This window comes from Bidens hawaiensis, unplaced genomic scaffold, assembly GCF_021521415.1.
Source record: "Bidens hawaiensis isolate Kalapana, Puna unplaced genomic scaffold, B.hawaiensis_p1.1 tig00031786_1, whole genome shotgun sequence".
NCBI classification, from domain to species: domain Eukaryota; kingdom Viridiplantae; phylum Streptophyta; class Magnoliopsida; order Asterales; family Asteraceae; genus Bidens; species Bidens hawaiensis.
In genome coordinates, this window is record NW_027495375.1 from 54,079 (window position 1) to 78,007 (window position 23,929).

The 23,929-nt window shown below is 42.2% G+C and overlaps 1 protein-coding gene across 1 annotated transcript; it reads left to right on the forward strand.

Annotated features, from left to right (window-relative positions):
- Positions 1 to 20,443: 20,443 nt before the first annotated feature.
- LOC143582565 (ubiquitin receptor RAD23c-like) lies at positions 20,444 to 21,039 on the forward strand. The gene is made up of 3 exons (XM_077065094.1): positions 20,444 to 20,565; positions 20,666 to 20,809; positions 20,917 to 21,039. The coding sequence occupies exons 1-3, from the start codon at positions 20,473 to 20,475 to the stop codon at positions 20,974 to 20,976; spliced, it is 297 nt and encodes a 98-aa protein (XP_076921209.1). The 5' UTR covers positions 20,444 to 20,472; the 3' UTR covers positions 20,977 to 21,039.
- Positions 21,040 to 23,929: the final 2,890 nt, after the last annotated feature.

The window sequence follows — 23,929 nt, forward strand, 5'->3', positions numbered from 1 at the left end:
TCCTCGGGGCACCTTCAGTCCCGCACAAGGAAATTTGTGTCATCCAAACCGGCACAGAAACGTGGATGACACCAATAATAAATTACCTTGCGACGGGTATACTACCAGAGTCAAAAACACAGGCAAGAAAACTACGCTGTAAAGCACTGAATTATCAACTCACCGATGACATCCTTTACAGACGTAACTTTCTTGGCCCACTCTTAAGATGTGTGGACAACCAAGATGCTGACTACCTCCTAAGGGAAGTACACGAAGGCATCTGTGGAGTACACGCAGGTCCACGCGCTGTTGTAGCTAAGCTAAACAACGCGGGATACTTTTGGCCGGGGATGCATACGGATGCGTTGGCATACATCAGAAAGTGTAGGTCTTGCCAGCTCTACGCACCCAACACGCATCGTCCGAAGAATGAACTTGTTCCAGTCACCTCTTCATGGCCATTTCAGAAGTGGGCCATCGATGTGACAGGCCCATTTCCTACAGCAGCAGGAAACGTTCAGTTCCTAGTGGTAGCCATCGATTACTTTACCAAGTGGATAGAAGCAAAACCCTTAGCCCAAACAACCGCAAAACATATCAAAAAATTTATTTGGGAATTTATTATTTGTCGTTTTGGACTTCCACAGAATTTGGTGAGCGATAACGGCACCAACTTTGCTGACAAGAAGCTACAAAAGTGGCTGGAAGAACTTCAAATCACTCACACCTTTACCTCAGTGGCGCACACGCAGGGTAATGGTGAGGTAGAAAGAGCAAATAAGAGCATCGTTGAAGGCATAAAGAAAAGACTCTTGGAACACAGATCCGGCTGGGTGGACGAGCTTCCGCACGTCCTTTGGGCAAACAGAACGCTGAAAAAGGCCAGTACGGGAGAAACCCCGTTCAGCCTCACTTATGGCACTGAAGCCATGGTCCCGGTCGAAATTGGTTTACCCTCACCAAGGGTCTTGATTCAGCCAGAAGACAATGATGCGGAAAGACGGTTAGACCTTATGCTAACCGAGGAACGCAGAGACTTAGCCGCAACGCGTGAAGAGAACTACAAGCGGCAAATGCAAAAGTACTACAACACGCGGGTAAAACTCTGCAACTTCAATGTAGGAGACTACATACTGCGTAACAACGAGGCTTCGAACCAACAACGCCCAGGAGAACTGGCCCCGGTCTGGGAAGGGCCATACATTATCAAAGAAGTTCTGAGAAAGGGCGCATACCGGCTCGAAAGGCTCGATGGCACTCCTATCCCAAGAACATGGAATGGAGCTCAATTACGCAAATGTTACATGTAGATCAATTCCAAACTTGTAAAGAAAAGGCCTAGAGCCACTTCTAATGGAAATGATCCTCCTTTCACATTGTGTTGATAGCCTTACCTTTATACTTATGAACTTCCCACACTGATATGCCGGTATTCACCGCATAAATATGGGAAGAAGTAAGTCGTTACGTGTGGAAGGCGGCAAAACCCGCATAAACACAAAACGGTAAAAAATTTCTAAAGAAAAGATAAGGAAAACCTTCACGCAGGTCAGTTATAGGTAAAGTTTGGTCATCCCACTAAATGAAAGTGACGGTCCTACCCGCACAATCATGATAGAGGAAACTGAACATTAACCTATTAACAACCGCGCGTACGAAGGCTAACTTATTCAAAATACTTAGAAAATTTCTAAGGAAAAGATGAGGAAAACTTCCACGCAGGACAGATATAAGTAAAGTTTAGCCATCCTACTAAGTGAAAGTGACGGTCATACCCGCACAATCACGAAAGAGGAAGCGAAACTTAAACTTATAATCTGCCACGTTAAAAAGTTAACTTATCTAAGTACTAAAGAAATTGCTAAGTTAAATCAAAATATGCGTAAAATAAACAAGGCAAGGAATTAGCAAATAATCTTTATTCCACCGAAATTCAAATATTACAGATTGCTGGGTACATACCCGCATACAAAAGAAGCTATACAAAAATAAAAATCTACTCTAATGGTAGAAAGGGATCTTCAGGATCAAGCTTCAGGACCACTTCCACTTGGACCCGCACCATCAGTAGAGCGTGGCGGTTCAAGGAAAGTTTTAAGGATAGCTAGCCCATCATCAGCAGCAACAACTTCGTTCACCTTCTCCACCACCGGATGCGGGAAGGCGGCATACTGGTTCACTGCTTGGTCATATAAAGCTTCAGTATCCACATCAAATAAAGGGAAGTTGGAAAGCGGGATGCCTTTCTCAACGAACCCTAGACCAAGCAGGAAGCCGGCCTTTTCCCCATCCTCATGAGAAGCGTTGAGGGCTGCGCTCATGGCATCGTCGTATGATGTATCCGTGAAGACTCGATGCACAACCTACAAGAAAAAATACAAGTATCAAAACCTTTTATATTTTCAAAGAAAAGCGTAAAGATATTATGAAATTACGCATATCTGAGACAACGCTTCTCGAAGAAGCCATTCCTTGGCAACCAGAGCCTCCTGGAGGGCGGCTTGAGCTTGGTTACGGGCGCGTTCGGCTTCACTTTTATTAAGGTTGGCAAGCAACACTTCCTTTGCAGCAGCCTCTTCAACGCCCTTTAGCTTCCGCTCAGTGTGGTCAAGCACGCCCCTCTGGTCCAAGATCTCTTGGAGCTTCTTGGCGTCTTCCATAGCCAAGGCATCATGAGCCTGCTGGAGCCTCTCTAGCTTGGCTTTAAGCTCCTCGTTCTCAATGCGTAGAGGCTCAGCAAACAGCTTCAGCCTTGGTGGCCCTCTCAGTTGCGTTCCATGCAGTTTCCTTGGCCAGCCGAAGCTGTTCGTTAACAGCTTGGGCAGCCTTGGAACGGGCCTCGAGACGGACCTGAACTTCAACTTCAAGGGCCTTGAAGGCCTTCTCCTTCTCCGCAGCAACGGCGGAGAGCCTCCTATTCTCCTCCCGGACAGCCCGCGCCTGAGCTACTTCTTGGATACGAGCTGCTTTTAACTTGTCGTTTTCACGACAAAGCAGCTCGACGCGCGGCTGCATCCGAGCCAGGAGAATCCGAAGCTCATTGGTTAGCCTACCCTCCTGGTAGCTAGCCATTGCTTCGCCCAACGCACCACTGGGAGCTGCGTGACGAGCCCACTCCACGCACTCCACAGGCGTGCGAAGGGTTGTTCCTCGGCGGATGTTCCATCGTGGAACATACACTTCATTGGAATCCGACACTGCAAAAAACAAAAAGCAGTTAGGAAAAGATGATATATAAAAAAAAAGGCCAAAAGAACCCTACGCACCAGTAGGGTCGACAACAGGCCGATAGCCGCCAAACCCATCACCTGAACCCAAGGGAAATCCATCCACGAGGTCAGGCAGATGGGAAGGAGGCAGAGGTTGGCGAGAAGCCCCAAGCATACCTGAAGGATCAGCTGTCGTTGCCGATGACGGAGGAGGCATGGTGTAGGCCGCCGCGGTAGTAGAAACCAACGGAGGTGAACTCACCGTAGGTGAACTCACAACCGTGGTCGCCGCTGCGGAGGAGCCCGCAGAAATAGTCACCGCCGGCTCAGTGAAAGATTCAGTAAATATGGCACTGATAGCCGGCGGAGATGTCGTCACAGTTGGAACAGTTGGCTCATCCGGGTGAGCAACTGAACCAACTGAAGCAGGCGCAGACGCCTGGGTCATCGCCTCAGGTAGGTTGACCAAACCTACCGTCATGGGTCCGGAGGTGCTCCTCCCCGCTCCACCCTGGAATGCGGTAGCATCCACGCCTGCATAAAGAAGATAAAGTATAATGATGGAAAGCTATGAAGTTAAAAGTAAAGGAAGTTTGTACTTACGGGTTTTCTTAAGCCTAAAAGTGCGAACAGGCGGGGACGAACCCGATGGAGCCGGCCTCTTTACGCCGCTCACCGTCGTCATCCTGGGCTGCCCGGAGGTGACAGTCGTCGCAGCCTCCGGAGCAGTGATCTTATCACCACCAGGGTTCCCCGCCACCTCCTCGCTTTCGGTCTCTGAATCAGACCGATTCACCGGATCGGCAGTGGAGGCAACCTTCGCCTTCCCCTTCCCGCCGGCAGCCTTCTTTTTCCGCACCAAAGGAGGACCATCTGCGGATTCCTCATCAGAAGACAAGATTAGAGGAATTCCAGCAGAGGTTTCAGCATTGAGAGGTCGATGGTTGAATAACTCCTTACCTGGCCGCCTGGCGCTCAGGATCTCGTGGCCTGGCGGGTAGACCTCCACGAACCGATCCGCCGTCTGTTCAAGAATGGGCAACTCATTCTCATCTAGAGCACGAGTACCCATCCGAGTGGGACCATCAGCCTCCCGCGGATGCAGGAGTGACTGCAAGTCATTCTCCTCTGAAATAAAAAAAAAATACAGTTAGAAGAAAAACATATATCAACAAAGAAGACAGAGCATACCGTAAGGGACAGAGTTCAAACCGTATTCGAGGACGATGGGAACCTGCGACGCCTCCTTCCACACCCGGCTCATCCCAAGCATCACCATCCCAGGCTCCGCAAAGCGGTATACCGGAGTCTGGACCCGGGAGATCTTGGCGAACCACTCCGTGTGACATCTGCCCCGATCCGACCCGACCCAGGTACCCGTTTCTCTGACCCGATCTCTTTCTTTTATGATTTAATATTTATTTATACTTATATTTTACTTTTAATAATAATAATATATTTTCCTTCCCGCCTCTTTCTCTCTCTTTCTTTCCGCCGTCCCGCCCTTACGCCTTGTTTCCCTCTTCCAACTCTTTGCTTGTCCTTTGTTCCTTCCCGCCTAAGGTTGTCTGCGCAGCTCCACGCGCCAGACTCCTTACAAGGAAGCCTGCGTGAAGACCATCTGTTCCAGCGATGCGCGAGACGAACTCTTCTCGCAGCGCGCTAAGAATTGTAATTCTTCTCGCAGCGCGCTAAGAACGGTAGTTCTTCCCGCGACGCGCTAAGGATTTGAAGTTCCTCCCGCGGCGCGCTAAGAAATGTGATTCTTCCCGCGGCGCGCTAAGAAATGTGATTCTTCCCGCGGTGCGCTCAAGCCTTCTCGCGCTATGTCTTGAGTCATTTCTTCTGTTTAATCTAGCCGTTTGCTTTTGTGATGTCTTATCTTTTGAGCCGTTGACCTAATCTGCTTTATGTCTGAAAAGTTACTTTCGGCGCAGCATGCGCACCAACCCCATTGGTTGGCAGAAAAAGTGACTGACATTATCTTTGGAGATCTGCTTTTTTCCATGCTTGACCAGTACCTTTATCTGACCCGCCCATGCTTTTTACTGTTAACCTGTCAGCTTTTTCTCTTTTTCCCTGCTACCATATCTTTTGATATCTTTTGCTTTTGGAATCTTTTGCTTTTTTTTTGAGATCTTTTCCCCTTTTCTAGGGATTGTGTTCCCTAGGATTTCTCTATAAATAATAATGTTATTTTTCCTAACACTACACACACAAAGCACTTAAACTCTCCTATTCTCTCTTGCTCCTTGCTCTCTCTGCCGTCTCCTCTCTCTGCCTCCGTCTTCCTCCCTGTTCTGCCCTGCTTTTCCGGTAATATATTATATATAATAATTTACTTATTAATTATGCTAACTTATAATCAAGACTTAAATCAAATCGTTAAAACAATAATCTTATTTATAGGTTAACTTGTGCTTGTTTAAAGTTGGTTCTTGCTTTATCTTACACCGCATCGTTTATCAAGTGAGTAATCTCGTACCTAATCCCTTTTTGCTTTTAATGTTTTGGGATGTTCATGTGTTCATACAAACTTAGAGTCTTAAACTGTTTATGAACTTTAGTCGCGCAGTATCCCATGTGTTGAGGACGTAGACTTGGCTGTTTATTTGTATGTGTGGATCATTAACCGTCTTGTCGGTCTATTCCGCAGTTCTCATGGTACCATTAGATGAACACGGGAGAACTATCGTTTATGGTTTTCTCTTTTGTTTGCACATGCACAGTTTGTCTTGTTTGTGAGCTCAATTGTGAGCACTGGCAGTCTATGAATCTTAGAGTTGATCCCGATCAGATTACACCCCTGTTGAAAACCAGACATACACATGTTGCGCGCAGATTTATTGTTATCTATGTATTGTATTAAACTTGATTTCTCACTAACACGCAAGTGTTTGACGTTTATTTTAACACATGTTCAGGTTTGCAGTAGCTGTTTTGGAGCTCGAGGACACGTAGGAAGTTTTCTTTATTTTGGACCTAGATTAAAATGTATCAAGACAAGTTATTGCTGTTCGAATATTATGATTTATAATATATTGATTTATGTTATCTTATGTCTACTTTGCGCGTGCGCGAATGAATGTATTCATTAAATATTGACACCCAATAGTGTCACGAGTAATGAAACAATATGTGGCGCCCCGATGTATAATCCGCCTTTGGTCGGGGTGTTACAGATTGGTATCAGAGCTCGTTGACTTTAGGATAGGTGGTTAGACGTAACGGCCTAGAATACCTAAGAGTCCCTTCTCGCGCATGAGAGAAATCTCATGTTTGCACGCTTATTGTTAATTACTCGTTATTTATGAATATGCTCGCGCTTGCGCAGTATATGATTTTATGTTTTATTCCGCGATATTTCGATTTTTGTTGAATTTCGATTTTTATTGATTTTACTTACATATTCGTTTGTTGGATTTGAAAATCCGAAAAGTCATGGTGATACATGAATAGTTGATTTACAATTTCCATTTACGATTATGTTCTGAGGTTGGAGACTTGAAAAGTCATGGTGATACATGAATTGTCAACCTCCAATACTCATTCTCTTGTATATTTTATATTGAGGATTGAAAAGTCATGGTGATACATGAATCGTCAATCTCCAATACTCGTTTGCTCGTATATTTTAAATTGGGAATTCGGAAAGTCATGGTGATACATGAATTGTCGATTCTTGATTCGAATTTGTTACCTTTATTAAGTCTGCATTTAGGGTCATTTATTTTACTTTAACTTTTGACAGTAACTGACTCCGTGAAACCAAGCTTTTCGAGGTTATACTTTACGCTAAAACCAAGATATTAACTAAAATTAAAACTTTTATAGAATGCATCCGCTATCTCGTCGCCATCTCAAGAAGAAAGAGGCCGCGCGCAGACGTTCGCTGCAACGTTCCCAGGAAATGGCCACCGCAATAGCCCAAGCTTTGAGCCAAAACAATACCAACACCTCTGGTTACAACATTAAATCCTTCAACGCGGGTAACCCTCCAAAGTTCACAGGTCTTGGAGGAGCCACCGTGATGCTCCAGTGGCTTGAGAAAATAGAAAACACTTTCCTCCACACCCAATGCCCCTCAGACAGACGAACCCTGTATGCTTCCAGTGTCCTGGAATCTAGAGCGCTTACATGGTGGAATGGAGTAGCTCATGCGCGTGGCGCAGAAGCTGCTTCTAGCATGACATGGGAGGAATTCAAGGAAATTCTGACGCGAGAATTCTGCCCTCCCAACGAAGTTAAGCGCCTGGAGGAGGAATTTTGGAGTCTTAAGCAATACAGCGGTGAAGCGCGCGAGTACGCGACGCGCTTCCATGAACTAAGCCTGCTTGTCCCTCACCTTGTTACCCCTTCCCGCCGAGCCAAAGAGAAATTCCTTGGGGGTCTCCCCATGGAAATTCAAGATTCTGTATGGGCCAGGAACCCAGTAACCCTCTCTGACGCCATCGAGTTGGCCGCTGTGCTCAGCGACAATCATGTCAGAGCAGGAACCTTGTTCCTGCGGGGATCTGAGAAGACCAAACTCACCAAAACTGTCCCTGAACCAACAGAAACCAAACCAGAACCCTCAAACCGTAACAACCTCAAGCGCAGGCGCAAGGCCTATGCGCTTACCAACCCGCCCATTGTCCAGCAACCCATCTACCAACCTCCAGTATACGCGCCTAACCCTCTGTCAGCCTACCCAACTCCCCCTATAGTCCACAACTATGCCTTAACCAATCCAGCACTCCCTGCCCCGCCAACTAAGAAACCTTACACAGGAAACCACCCCTTCTGCCCAACCTGTAGACTTCACCACCCACCTCAAGTCCCATGTCGACTTTGTAACCGATGTGGCCGCGCTGGTCACCTTGCAGAAAACTGTAGAGTCCTTTCCGCCAATCCAATTGCGCCGACACCACCAGTCTACCCGCAGAACCCACAACCAACCTACCAAAACCCACGACCCAGATCGTGCTTTAACTGCGGTGATCCCAGTCATTTCCGGAACGCGTGCCCAAGGCTACAAGTTCAGATTACGCAAGCGAATCCGGTGAACCAGATTTCAAACCAAGTGACGCGTGGACGAGCTTTTAACATAACCGCGCACCAAGCGCAAGCGGATAATGACGTAGTTAATGGTACATTTTTGCTTAACGGATTTTATGCTTCTGTACTTTTTGATACTGGCGCCGATCGAAGTTTTATCTCTCGCGCCTTTGAGCAGAAGCTTGCGCGACTGCGCGATAACTTAAAAGAAGATTTTTCAGTTGAATTGGCTAATGGCAAAACTGTTTTAATTAACTCAGTGATTAAAGATTGCACGCTTAACCTTAACGAAAATGATTTTCTGATCGACCTCATCCCCATGCCTCTTGGAAGCTTTGATGTTATCATTGGTATGGACTGGCTTACGCATAATCGCGCCGAAGTTATTTGCGCCAAGAAGATGATTCGCATACCTCGAGAAAATGGTGATCTTCATATCTACGGCGAGAAACCCTCCAGTGGTCTTAAGCTTATGTCTTGCGCCGAAGCCCAAAGACTCATGCGGAAGAAGTGCATTGCATTTCTAGCCCATGTGGTTAAACCTGCTGATGAAAAGAAGAAGCTTCGCGATATCCCTGTTGTGCGTGATTTCCCTGAAGTTTTCCCTGATGATCTTCCTGGTATCCCTCCCGCTCGTGAAGTCGAGTTTCGTATTGATCTTGTCCGTGGTGCTTCCCCCGTAGCTAAATCTCCTTACCGTCTTGCGCCCGCTGAGATGCAAGAATTGGCAAGCCAACTTCAAGAGTTGACTACTAAAGGATTCATTCGCCCTAGCTCTTTGCCCTGGGGTGCTCCGGTGTTGTTCGTTAAAAAGAAAGATGGATCGTTTCGCATGTGTATTGATTACCGCGAGTTGAACAAACTCACCATTAAAAACCGGTATCCCTTACCGCGTATTGACGACCTCTTTGATCAACTCCAAGGTGCCTCTTGTTTCTCGAAGATTGATCTCCGCTCTGGCTATCACCAGTTGCGCATCCGCGATGAAGATGTTCCGAAGACTGCTTTTCGAACTCGTTATGGCCATTTTGAATTCTTGGTCATGTCCTTCGGTTTAACCAACGCACCCGCCGTTTTCATGGATCTAATGAATCGGGTGTGTAGGCCTTTCTTGGATAAATTTGTGATTGTGTTTATCGATGACGTTCTGATTTATTCTAAGACCAAGGCCGAGCATGAGCAACATCTTCGGTTGGTGTTGCAAAAGCTTCAAACCGAGCAGCTTTATGCTAAGCTCTCCAAGTGTGAATTCTGGTCTGATGAAGTACAGTTTCTTGGTCATGTTGTAAACAAGATGGGTATTCATGTCGACCCATCCAAGATTGAAGCAATCAAGAACTGGTTTACGCCATCCACTCCTTCTGAGATCCGTTCCTTTCTGGGCTTAGCTGGTTATTACCGGCGCTTCATTTCGAACTTCTCAAAGATCGCATTGCCTTTAACAGCTCTAACGCACAAAGGTAAACCGTATATTTGGGGCTCGAAGCAAGAAGAAGCCTTTCTAACGCTCAAGCGTTTGTTGTGTGAAGCTCCTGTTCTTGCGCTACCTGAGGGTAATGATGATTTTGTCGTGTACTGCGATGCCTCCAACCAAGGTCTTGGTTGTGTTCTTATGCAACGAGGCAAGGTTATCGCTTACGCATCGAGGCAACTCAAGGTTCATGAAAGAAATTATACAACTCACGATCTCGAGCTTGGTGCAGTTGTTTTTGCCTTGAAAATCTGGAGACACTACCTTTATGGTACTAAGTGTATCCTCTACACTGACCATAAAAGCCTTCAGCATATCTTTGATCAGAAGGAACTTAACATGAGGCAACGCCGATGGAACGAACTCATCAGCGATTACGATTGTGAGATCCGGTATCATCCTGGTAAGGCTAATGTGGTAGCCGATGCGCTCAGCCGAAAACCCTGCCAGCTTAACTGTATCTTGCCGCGCACGCAGCTTCACTTTGCGCCGATCCAAAGCAACCTTGAATCGCGTATTCGTGACGCGCAGCGCGCATCCATCAGTAATGGTAACCTTCACGCCGAGTTAGTGTGTGGCGCGGAAGCGCATTTTGTCCCTAATCTGAGTGGAATTCTCTGCTATCTTAATCGCATCTGGATTCCCTTTGATGAGGATCTTCGCGCTAATATCCTGAGTGAAGCGCATAAATCTCGGTATTCTATTCATCCCGGCGCTGATAAGATGTACAAGGATTTGCGCATTACTTATTGGTGGCCCGGTATGAAGAAGGATATTGCTGTGTTCGTAGCTAGATGCCTGACTTGTTCTAAGGTAAAAGCTGAACATCAACGCCCATCTGGTTTGCTCGAACAACCAGAAATTCCTACGTGGAAATGGGAAAGTATAGCGATGGACTTTATTACCAAGTTACCTTTGACAGCAAGCAAACATGATAGCATTTGGGTAATAGTGGATCGTTTGACTAAGTCTGCTCACTTCCTGCCCATTCGTGAAAACTACCGTGTTGAGCAACTCGCGCAGCTTTATGTCAAGGAAATTGTCTGCCGCCATGGTACTCCTTTGAGCATCATATCCGATCGCGATGGCCGTTTTATATCTCGCTTTTGGAAATCTCTCCAATCTGCGTTAGGAACTCGCTTGGACATGAGTACGACATATCATCCTCAGACTGACGGTCAGTCTGAGCGAACTATTCAAACTCTTGAGGATATGCTCCGATCTTGTGTTCTTGATTTTGGAGGTAATTGGGATTCGCACCTGCCTTTGATTGAGTTCTCTTATAATAACAGCTATCATTCCAGTATCGGTATGGCCCCATTTGAAGCACTTTACGGTCGTAAGTGCCGCTCCCCGATTTGTTGGAGCGAAGTGGGTGAAGTACAAATCACAGGACCCGAACTTGTTCAAGAGACAACCGATAAAATCGCCAAGATCCGTGATCATCTGCTGACTGCCAGAAGCCGACAGAAGAGTTACGCAGATCGCAGGCGAAAGCCTCTCGAATTTCAAGTTGGTGATCTTGTTCTCCTCAAAGTGTCGCCCTGGAAGGGTGTTGTCCGCTTTGGGAAGAAAGGTAAGCTTACTCCTCGATATGTTGGACCATTTAAGATTCTCGCGCGTGTAGGAAAAGTTGCCTACAGACTTGACCTGCCGCCCGCGCTCAGTAATGTGCATCCAACGTTCCATGTATCCAATCTCAAGAAGTGTTTAGCCGACGAGAACCTTCACATTCCACTTGATGAAGTTCAAGTTGATGAATCTATGCATTTCGTTGAGAAGCCTGTTGAGATTATGGATCGTGAGGTTAAGCAAACCAAGCGCAGTCGCATCCCTATCGTGAAAGTTCGCTGGGAGTCCAAGCGCGGAGCCGAGTTTACATGGGAAAGGGAAGATCAGATGAAGATCAAGTACCCGCACCTGTTCTCTGCGCAACCTACTTCGAGATAAATTTCGGGACGAAATTTCTTAAAGTAGGGGATACTGTGACATCTGCCCCGATCCGACCCGACCCAGGTACCCGTTTCTCTGACCCGATCTCTTTCTTTTATGATTTAATATTTATTTATACTTATATTTTACTTTTAATAATAATAATATATTTTCCTTCCCGCCTCTTTCTCTCTCTTTCTTTCCGCCGTCCCGCCCTTACGCCTTGTTTCCCTCTTCCAACTCTTTGCTTGTCCTTTGTTCCTTCCCGCCTAAGGTTGTCTGCGCAGCTCCACGCGCCAGACTCCTTACAAGGAAGCCTGCGTGAAGACCATCTGTTCCAGCGATGCGCGAGACGAACTCTTCTCGCAGCGCGCTAAGAATTGTAATTCTTCTCGCAGCGCGCTAAGAACGGTAGTTCTTCCCGCGACGCGCTAAGGATTTGAAGTTCCTCCCGCGGCGCGCTAAGAAATGTGATTCTTCCCGCGGCGCGCTAAGAAATGTGATTCTTCCCGCGGTGCGCTCAAGCCTTCTCGCGCTATGTCTTGAGTCATTTCTTCTGTTTAATCTAGCCGTTTGCTTTTGTGATGTCTTATCTTTTGAGCCGTTGACCTAATCTGCTTTATGTCTGAAAAGTTACTTTCGGCGCAGCATGCGCACCAACCCCATTGGTTGGCAGAAAAAGTGACTGACATTATCTTTGGAGATCTGCTTTTTCCATGCTTGACCAGTACCTTTATCTGACCCGCCCATGCTTTTTACTGTTAACCTGTCAGCTTTTTCTCTTTTTCCCTGCTACCATATCTTTTGATATCTTTTGCTTTTGGAATCTTTTGCTTTTTTTTGAGATCTATTCCCCTTTTCTAGGGATTGTGTTCCCTAGGATTTCTCTATAAATAATAATGTTATTTTTCCTAACACTACACACACAAAGCACTTAAACTCTCCTATTCTCTCTTGCTCCTTGCTCTCTCTGCCGTCTCCTCTCGCTGCCTCCGTCTTCCTCCCTGTTCTGCCCTGCTTTTCCGGTAATATATTATATATAATAATTTACTTATTAATTATGCTAACTTATAATCAAGACTTAAATCAAATCGTTAAAACAATAATCTTATTTATAGGTTAACTTGTGCTTGTTTAAAGTTGGTTCTTGCTTTATCTTACACCGCATCGTTTATCAAGTGAGTAATCTCGTACCTAATCCCTTTTTGCTTTTAATGTTTTGGGATGTTCATGTGTTCATACAAACTTAGAGTCTTAAACTGTTTATGAACTTTAGTCGCGCAGTATCCCATGTGTTGAGGACGTAGACTCGGCTGTTTATTTGTATGTGTGGATCATTAACCGTCTTGTCGGTCTATTCCGCAGTTCTCATGGTACCATTAGATGAACACGGGAGAACTATCGTTTATGGTTTTCTCTTTTGTTTGCACATGCACAGTTTGTCTTGTTTGTGAGCTCAATTGTGAGCACTGGCAGTCTATGAATCTTAGAGTTGATCCCGATCAGATTACACCCCTGTTGAAAACCAGACATACACATGTTGCGCGCAGATTTATTGTTATCTATGTATTGTATTAAACTTGATTTCTCACCAACACGCAAGTGTTTGACGTTTATTTTAACACATATTCAGGTTTGCAGTAGCTGTTTTGGAGCTCGAGGACACGTAGGAAGTTTTCTTTATTTTGGACCTAGATTAAAATGTATGTATCAAGACAAGTTATTGCTGTTCGAATATTATGATTTATAATATATTGATTTATGTTATCTTATGTCTACTTTGCGCGTGCGCGAATGAATGTATTCATTAAATATTGACACCCAATAGTGTCACGAGTAATGAAACAATATGTGGCGCCCCGATGTATAATCCGCCTTTGGTCGGGGTGTTACACTCCGCCTCCTGGTAGTTGAGGGCGTGAAGGGCGGGGAGTGCTCTCCCATTCTTAAAGGTCATCGCAAGAGGGACGGCGCGAGCGGAGATATAAAAAAACTCACGCTTCCACGACCGAAGACTGCGCTCGGTAGCGCAGATCTTCAACCCCTTGATCCGATTGACCAAGGTGTACCACCCCTGGATGCACCTCCAGGAGTAGAAGGTCATCAACCGATCTACGTGGGGCTCCACGCCCAGAATGAGGCACACCCACTCAAAGTGGCGGATCTTGGCGATCGCCATCGGGTGTACCTCCGTCAGATGCACACCGTGCCTCTCCAAGACACGGTATACAAACTTCGTCAATGGGAACCTGAGATTCCCATAAACGAAGAATGCAGCGTACACCCCTATCTTGCCCTTGGGGGTATCGTACACCGTCTGGTGTGGCTCCGGAAACTCAGGCTCGAACGGCTCGAGCATGAACTTCCGGACGACGTACCGATAGAGGTTGGCCGGAAGAGCACACTGGCACTCGCCAGCAGATCTCTTGTCATCCTTATCGGAAGTGGACGACGGATTCTCGACGAACACGTCAGACTCCTCGGCAAAAGAAGACATGTTTCGGATGTACAGAAACGATTTCAGAAGAATGCTCGACGGAATAGTGAGTATTCGTCGGAAATCGTTTAGAAGATGAAGAGAGAAGTGAAAGTGTGGATTACAAAGGACCCTCTCCCCCTTTATATACTCATCACAATTAATGAGATGAATTTAATGCGGAAGAGAGAGAAATCGCAGGTGCAATGAAACTATGACACGTGGCAAAGAGCAAGCTGGCAACAGCTGTTGAAAGGACGCGTGCCATTAATTTCTCGGCCACGCGCCCGAAAAATCGCGCCCACGCGCCTGAAAAAGCGCCTGGAATGACCATATACTGTCACGTCGCCATAACTTCTTGCACGTCCTGACACTGTCAGAAGAAACCGTCGGACGACGTTTCAATAGTTTGGACTGTTCTTACCCTTTCACCAACTTTTCGAATTTCAAAAAGATTCAAAAGTAAGCGGGAAAATACCCCTTACCTTGGCAACCAAGAAATTATAAGATAGGTGCGAGTACAGTGTCAAGGCAAAACCCTTCACAACTTAGCACCCGCAGGGAATTGAAGCCAGGAATACCTTGGAAGTAAAGTAACTATAAGACGAGTACGGGTACAGTGTCAAGGCAAAACCCTTCACATACCTAGCACTCCGCAGGGAATTGAAACCAAGAAGGATCTTCTGGGCAGTGCTTGCGGAAACGGGAATAACATTCCAGCATAGCGGGAACGTCGAGAACTAGACTGTTTGAACCTCCAAGATGGAATTGGTTGTTTAAACATAATTGATCACTATGTTCAAAACTACCAAAACCTCATGGAGAATCTACACAAGTGGAACTCAACGCTCCTGACTTGAGAGGAGGTTACAGACCTACCCGCATCACACCCAAAGATCAAGCAGAAAAGTCGGGAATTTCTGCGTGGCATTAGGAAAACCGCGGGAAGAATCCCCACGGAAAACCTTAAAACTAAAAACCCCTTTTCAAAACCCCTTGCTAAAGTCCAAAAGTTCACCTCACTTATTAATAATTCATGAGAAGAACATTGGACTGGGGGGACTTGAAGAGGTAGGTCCCAGCAGAGCCCAGTTGGACCCGCAAGACTCACCTTGAAGAGGGACGTCTGCGCAAGGACCAACTGCTTCCGCAGGACCCACCATGCTCAGAGATGAAGACCTTACGCGCGGTACGCCAGCTGTTTCCGCAGGGAAAGCCTCCCAATGGTGAAGTACCCCGCTTGTTCCCGCAGCTGCGGATACAAGCCATCAGGGAAGGCTACCCGCACTAATAGCAAGGCTACACGCACAAGGCACTAACTCTTGATACTTCAGTAATGTCACCTGAAGGAATGAGCAAGGCGGGAATACTCCCGCCCAAATGAGCCAGTCCGTATGCTTCTGGAAGATCTTTTGTACTATACCTGCCAAGGTATGGGCAAAATAGACGATCTGACCAAAACAGCCCATGAACCAATCACAGGGTGACAGCTCACCGACAACAGTACGAGGAGGAGCACCCTCTAGTACTGTTTGTCACTATTAGCCGCTGCCTACTCACCAACCCTCACTGTGGGACGTGCGTAGCCTACAGTTGGTGGAACAGTGCATAGCCGGCAGTAAAGGAACAGTATACAGCCGGCCTTGTCACTATCGGCCGCAGCCTATCCACCAACCAGCATGGCTCGTGCGTAGCCCACTGTTGGTAGAACAAGAATACTATTCAGCCGGCTGTACCTTCTTGGAAACCTACCTTCGGCTATAAATACTCCAACACCTTGGAATGGTAAGGACATTATCTCATATCTCATTACCTTATCTTCTCTAGCAATCTCTTAATATACACTTATATTCAGAGCAATCTAGTCTGATTCTCACACCGGAGGGTGGTCACAAGGAGGAACCCCCCCCCTTCTCAGTGACGAGCTTACGGTGTCTGTTTTGCAGGTCACCTGAAGAACAACTTTCTTTGCTGGACCTCATCCTCGTGGGAAACATCTATTTAACCCCCAGATTATCCGTAATCTGCCCGGGGTCAATTAGTGTTTCTTCAAATATCTATATTTATACTGTTTGTACTTCACTGAAAACCTTAATTTTCAATTCCATAAAATTTTATAACTTATGTTATAAGACTATCTCTAATGTTAAGGAAGTGCATAGGCGTTCTCAGTGTTCAATCAGCTGTCACATCATATTCTCACAAATTCTTAAAAACCCTAAAGTTGTCTCCAATCTAAGGGCGCCCTTAGACGCCTTCAGTCATCCGTCACGTTATATCTTTAAAAATCCTTAAAAATCGTTAAATATCTCAATTTCACCTCCAAGACTCCAACCATACAAACATTCTTAAATATCTTTATATTTTCCGCATTGAATTTTTTTTCTTTAAATTAAATTACCAAACTATTAACATGTATTTAAATAATCATAATAATTAATAGAAATAATAAGTAAACTTGGTAAACACATTTATGGGATTTTAATATTAAATTATTAGTTTATGAGAACCATAAGGTTTATCCTTGAAACATGTTAATATTAAAAAAAATGGTAAGAATACTTGTGAGATACCATCACCACCGTTGAAGAAATTAGCAATAAAGAAATAATAAAACTCAAAAGTTGGCACAAGAAACAAAGAAATTAGAGCCCTTGCAGTCGGACTTCTCATTCGGATGCCAACCCCCCCCCCCCCCCCCCTCCTATATATATATATATATATATGCTAAGTATAAAATAAAAACCCACTTAAGTTGTGAAAACTCTAGAAACTCATTCTCAACCACATGTTTTTAATTAATGTTTAAATTTTGTAGTCCATAATTAAAATGAATAAAAAATATAAATATAACTTTTTCTCTTTCCTGAAAACATATATAAAAATTAGTAAAAAATGTTAAAAAATAGCAAAACATTTTTTTTTATGTTTTGATGTTTTGTATTAAATGTTACAACATATATTACATGTAACAAAAAAAAACGATGTTACATATGGTTTTCGAGGGTTTTCACAACTCAGATAGATTTTCATTTTAACCTTACCCTATATATATATATATATATATATATATATATATATATATATATATATATATATCCTCCAATGCGTTTGAAAAGAAGGATGTATTCCACGTCATTTCGGGCACACTAAAGATAGTCTAATATGTATTATCTTCATTATTCAAGTAACCTACATCATTTATCTTTGGTTTGATGTAGTCAAAAAACATTGATATATAAATATACACCAAAAGGTACTTCTTTTAATAGTGTATGCATCAAAAGATAAATTTTATTACAAGAAAATAAGTTTAATAGCACAATAGTACCGCAAAGCTTACCATAAAATGCCGATAATTCAAAATGACAATATGCAAGTTATAGTCACTAATGTATTTATACCACAGATACATGTATAAATTATTTGAATGTATTGTTGTTTGTGGACAGTTACAGTTACTCGTAATACATGCAATAACAATGAAGTACCAAGTATTTATGACACGAACCACCGTAACAAGTATTATGAGCAATTGAGCATCACATAATGTTCTTGTTTCATGAAAGTGATGTCAAGGCTATAAACAACCGGGTCAAAATATATGATTTGTTAATTCTTGACCTCATTGTCAACTACCTACCTCTGGCCCTGTTGTAGGTGATTTCACTTTGATACAATAAAGTGAAAAAACCACGCGAAAACAACTTCGAAAAGTGTTAGGTTAAAGGGTATGGTCATAATTTTCATTTCTTTTTATTTGTCTTATATGCGTCATCTCATTGTCAACTCAGTTTTTCTTCCATCATTCAACATCACCCTTCAATCCTTGTTAATATGCTATGGCTTTTATTCCTCCCATTCTCCACTATTCTATTTTATTTATTATAAAAAATAAATAAAGAAAAGGAAAAAAAACAAAAAAAATTAATTGGTCAATTAGTCACCGCCCTTTACAAAGGGAATGACCACCCTCATTTGGGTTAGGTCATGCGTGAAGGGAAGGAGGGGGGGTTGGTGTTTAAATACCACCATAAATGATATTCGTCACATAGGATCATTGGAGGGTAAGGAATAACCCACACCCCTTGGCCTTAGCAAGCAACGCATATCATTTTTGTTTCTTATAATCTTATATTTATCTTTAGTCACTTGAATCAGGTATTACAATAAAACTGATTTAATCCATACTATGATATAGCTTGGTAATACACGGGTGGTTAAAAAAATAAATCAAAAAGATTAAATTTTATAATATATGTAATAGCATACCTTATGAATTAATAAGATATAAATTATAATAAATAAAATTTTATAATTTATAAATATCTAAAAACCTTATTTACTACAACATTTAAAGTTACATTTGTAACTTTGTTAGTAGTTCTATAAATAGTAATACTATTAGTTGACATCCTACTTTGCTACTCTAGTTGAATAACACGTGGAATAATGATTTTGTTTTAATATATATATATATATATATTTTTTGATAAACCTCCTTCACCTTATTATAATAAATAAGATAATACATGTTTAATTGTACAATTGGGTTCCAATATGTAGAAACATAGAAATTACATCAATATAGCAGGTAGGCGGGCAACAAGTTGCGCCGCCACCCCTTTCTGAATTGCAAACCCTAACCTGCTAAAGACATACTCTGCCCCTTTGGAGTCGACACATTGCTATGCACAACCTGTTGGACCCTGGTTAGAAAACGGATAGCTTCCGGTGCCAATGAGCCAAATGTATCAAAAGCCAGAGGGACAAAAACATGTTGGTTCTCTTCGCAGGCTTTAGCATGTTTCTCCACCTTCTTCGTTTCAGCCATTTTCATTGCTTGCCCAGCTACAAACCCATTATCCCTCAAACCAGCTAAGAGAGATACCCCTGTGAGGTCAACACAAACGTGTTTTCCCCCGGCCCAACCAAAGACGAGCAAATCTGCCGGTCGTAGAGTGAATCTCCCTTCCGTGGGTCTGTAAGGAAGTTTATTCCGTGGGTCTGTAAGGAAGTTTAAGGGGGCTTCGTTTTTAGTTGATATCCCATCTCGCCTTTCATCTTCAACCTTCTCACACCTTCAAACACCGTAGTATGGAATGGTCATTAAGGGCTCCGGCAACTTTTGGCTTAGGTAGCATAAATTAATGTAACTATCCGGCAACGTTACAATCAACTTCAGGCGACTTTAATTTTCACTTTACTTGGCTTGGTCCTTTACCGTCAGCGATGTTACAAATATCCCTTCAACTTTGACGACCTTAGATTCCCGACCTATTTAATTGTAGGTAACGGAAAGTACAATCCATCGACTTTGCCTATAATAGATTCGGCGCTGCCTGCAATTGCTCCGTATACAGGTTAATTGAAACTAAATCCAGCGAGGCTCAATCCAATAAGGATGGTAGCATTAATTGTGATTTTAGTTTAACAAAATTAAAAGCATAAGTTTTATCAATTTTTAGGATTCATGCTTAGGGTTTTTCATGTATGTTCTGATTTGCTAATAATTTGGTAATCGGAGTTAATATTTTCCCACCTTGGGGCAGATATAGAATTTGAAAATCAGGAGATTGTTTTGTTACAATATGAATTGGAAGTTGAGAGGAAGCCTTTGGCAGTGGCCAGGTATGCTCTGTTTGATTAAAACCATACTTTTAAATTTTAATTCAACTTCTTCTATTCTGTATTACAATTTGATTTTTAATTGCATTCAACAATTCTCTCTGGCAGGTATATCCGTCAATTTCTTACCGATTATGCTTTTTCTTTATGTAAATTAGTCGTTCAATTGAGCTGTTAGGGTTCAGCCGATGACACAATGGTTGTTTTTAGCTTCCTTGGACCCTCTCATAAATTATTAGCCTTGAATTGGTTGTTTCCTTAATCTCACTGGTTAATTGCATTTTTAGGGTTAATTGTTTTTGTTTTTAAATCCATTAATCATGTTTTTGTCTGTTATTATATGTTAGATCTTGAAACTGAGGCTAATTTTTTTTTTTGTTTTAAATCCATTAATCATGTTTTTGTCTGTTATTATATGCTAGATCTTGAAACTGAGGTCATTAGTTCGCTGGAAGTTTGATGTAACGGTGAGCCACAATTTTAGTTCTTGAAAACATTATAAATTAGGTCCAATTTTGTTTGTGTTTATGGTAATTAGGGTGAATCTCCAGTTTTCTCTACTTATAGGAATTCTAATTAGGTCCAAATTTTCAGTTGTAGAGATATACTTATGCCACCTGATGCTGATGGTGATTCTAAGAAGGTGAAAACGATTGGGGCAAATATCAGATGGATGATGAAGAAGATGTGGCTTTTGATGTGACAATTTAGAGGGTGCGATTCAGCAGATTCTCGATATGGGTGGAGGTACATGGGATTGTGATACGGTTGTCCGTGCTCTTCGTGCTCCTTTCAACAATCCCGAACGCACTATCAAATATCTATATTCGGTAAATCTTATATCATTGTTATATAACATTCTAAAATTGAAATTTTTGAACATGGAAATATAAAATGTGATTTTATTATTATAATGCACGCTTATTTTAAGGCATACCAGAGTCGGCTGATCTTCCGCCAGCAGCTCGAGCTCCGGCTGTGCCGCCAGTTCAGCCCGCACAACCACCACCAGCAGCAGCAATGGCAGCTCCGCCAGCTGGACCAAATGCAAATCCTTTGAATCTTTTTCCTCAGGTATGTCATATGCGAGTTGGTTGTTTATTAATTGTAGAGTTCATATCTTTAAAGATTTTGGTATATATTAAATGATCACAAAACCAAATTGTTAATTTTTGGGGTAGGGTCTTCCTGATGTGGGCGGGAATGCACCTGCGGCTCCTGCTGGTAATCTGGATTTCTAGCGTAACAGCCAACAGTTTCAACCTTTTCGGGCAATGGTACAAGTTAATCCACAAATCTTGCAGGTATTATATGACTCTCTCTCTCTCTACATATATGTGTGTGTGAATCTGTTACGCCGGCACATTAGCGTGCACCATGTGGATTGTTGGCTGAAACTATATCAAAATTAAAACCAACTAAAGTTGAATGATATTCTTGTAACAGAAAAAAAACAATTTTATCCAACCAATATTTTAAAATAGCCGTTTTAGTGATTTAGGTTTGGTAACAAGTCAACGTGTTCGGTTTCAATTGGGTCGTTTGGCTGAAACCAAAGATTGAATAACCTGAACTCAAACTAAAACGAAACTAAAAAACCGCAAAACAAAAGCTAAATAAACTGAAACCAAAACTGAAACCAAAGACCGAATAAACTGAACTCAAACTGAAACAAAATTAAAAAACCGAAAGCGAACTCTAAATAAACTGAAACCAAACGGAAATTGAAATAAAAAACCGAAACGGAACTTAAAATCCGAATCAAAAAACCAGAAAAACCAAAACCGATGCATGTGGCAGGCTAATCATATTAAACATACCCGAGTCTTTTAAGAGTTGACTTTCCACGCATTGAGTTTTTGGCAATTGGCCACAATCCAGATTTGAGATATCATGCTGGGTAGGGAAAAGGTTTTTCATGTTGTTGATGGCCAAAAATTTGTGACCTCTGAGTTGCAACTGGAGTTAGAAAACATAGGTGTTGACCTCTGATGTCAATTATGCTCAATTATTTTGTTTCTTTTTACTTAACACCAAATATTGTTTTGTTTAATTACCAAAAGGTTATACAATGACGGACCAAAAAGCTGCCTGTGATCTACAACACGCAAGTCTCTATTTCAGGTGGCGATAGTGGCTGGTGGGCGCAATTTCTTTTGGATGTCACCTACGGGTATGGATAGAGGCACTACTTATCAAATTGGGTAATATTATATTAATATCTCCTGATGGCCAAACATGTTAATTAGTTTCATATATATCTTCTAAACGCTATAATTTCATATTAGTAAGTTCTATAATAACTAAAATAAACCAATTACTTGCCACTGCGACCGCATAACATATCCAGGACTGTAAACGAACCGAACCAACACAAACAGAGCATGTTCGTGTTTGTTCATTCAACTTTAACGAAACATATGATCGAACATGAACAGCTAAACGAATGGGCTTTTTCTGTCTGCGTCCGTTCATTAAGAAACTTAGTGTGTTTGTGTTCGTTGGTTAATAGTAAAAACCAATTGTTTATAAACGTAAACAAATGAACAAAAATGAAGATACATAAATGGCCATAAATAAGCAAACATTAATACAAAGTAAACATGAACATAAATGCGTTGACCCTAAAAGTTTATTATAACTACACTAAATTGTAATGGGCTGATAAGTTTAGATTACTATATAAATAAATTAACTTAAACACACGTAAACTAACATTAATGAATGTAAATGAACAAAGCTAAACGGACATAAATGAAAGAACGCTAGCGAATGCTCGTGTCCGTTCAACTAAACGAACACAAAAAGTTTGTTCACTTAACGTTCCCTTCGTTTGCAGGCTATACATTTTCGTTTACAGGCCTATACATTATATCATTCTTGTTTAATTAATGAAATACACGATTGCAATTAACAACTATGACATTTTTATCTGTTTGAAAAGTTAATACCACATTATGAAATTTAGAGATATATATGAAAAACTAAAGTACTGGTACTACAAAACATGGCATGTTGATGCGTATATCCAGTTGTACAATTTTCTTTATGAACAATTGGTTTCACATGTTACCAGTATGATGGCAACTGTGATGAATCCCATATTAATCCAGTCAGCATTGGAGAAACTAGGAGATCAGACACGTCTCCAGTCAGCTTTTTCTATGCCCGAGGTTTTTGAACCGTACAACAAACAAACACCAATCCGACATCAAGAAAAAGGGCGGGTTGTTATATTTTGTGGTATAGGTGCTGGCACCGAATATCTGCTTTTCTCAACCGATACATCTGCTGCTCTTAGAGCTTCCGAGAGTATGACCCACAATCTTTAATATTCTATTTATTTATCTTGACAGCCGTATTGTGGTCATATTTCACATCCGCCGCAAAGCACGGGTTCACTGCTAGATATTATTATTATTATTATTATTATTATTATTATTATTATTATTATTATTATTATTATTTTGGCATAATGCAGATGTTAGATTATGTATTCAAGAAGAGGGGCATGAAAGTGTGAAACTTGTGCGATATGTATCAGACTTTGGTTACCCAGAGGTATTATGGACATTTTTGATATAGTTGGAATTTGAAAACTGTGGTAAAATGTATTAAAAGTCAACGATAGGTGATAAAGAAATTAATGACAGACTTTTTTTTTGTTTTGCCGTATAGCTGATAGCATCCTTTATTAATTGTAGAAACACATTCTTTATTTATTTATTTTTATGATAGTGTTATACAAATTTCTTTTTTATTTTTGTGTGATAAATTATACTAGCTAGAAATTTTTACACCACAAAATTGGTACCATAACGAACCGATCCCCTACCGATTGAATCTACGTTGTGTCCTCCTTGTAACGCGCGGGCTCTTTGCTAGTGTATATATATATATAGGTATATGTATATCACAAAGTAAATAGTAAATGCATTTAAATAAGTCCCACTAATAGGTTAGCTATATTAATTAGGGTTGTTCATGAACCGAACCGAATGCAGGGTTGCTCACACTTGGTTTGTTTTGAAAGCAAGCCGAATCAAGTGGATTGAATTTTAAGAAACGAGCGATATTTTTATGCTTGAACTTGGTTTGATTTTAACCGAGCGGCTTGGTTTGGCTTGGTTTCGTACAAAATTTTAATTTTAAAAATTTCTAAAAGTAAAAATGATCATTAATTCAAGACTATCA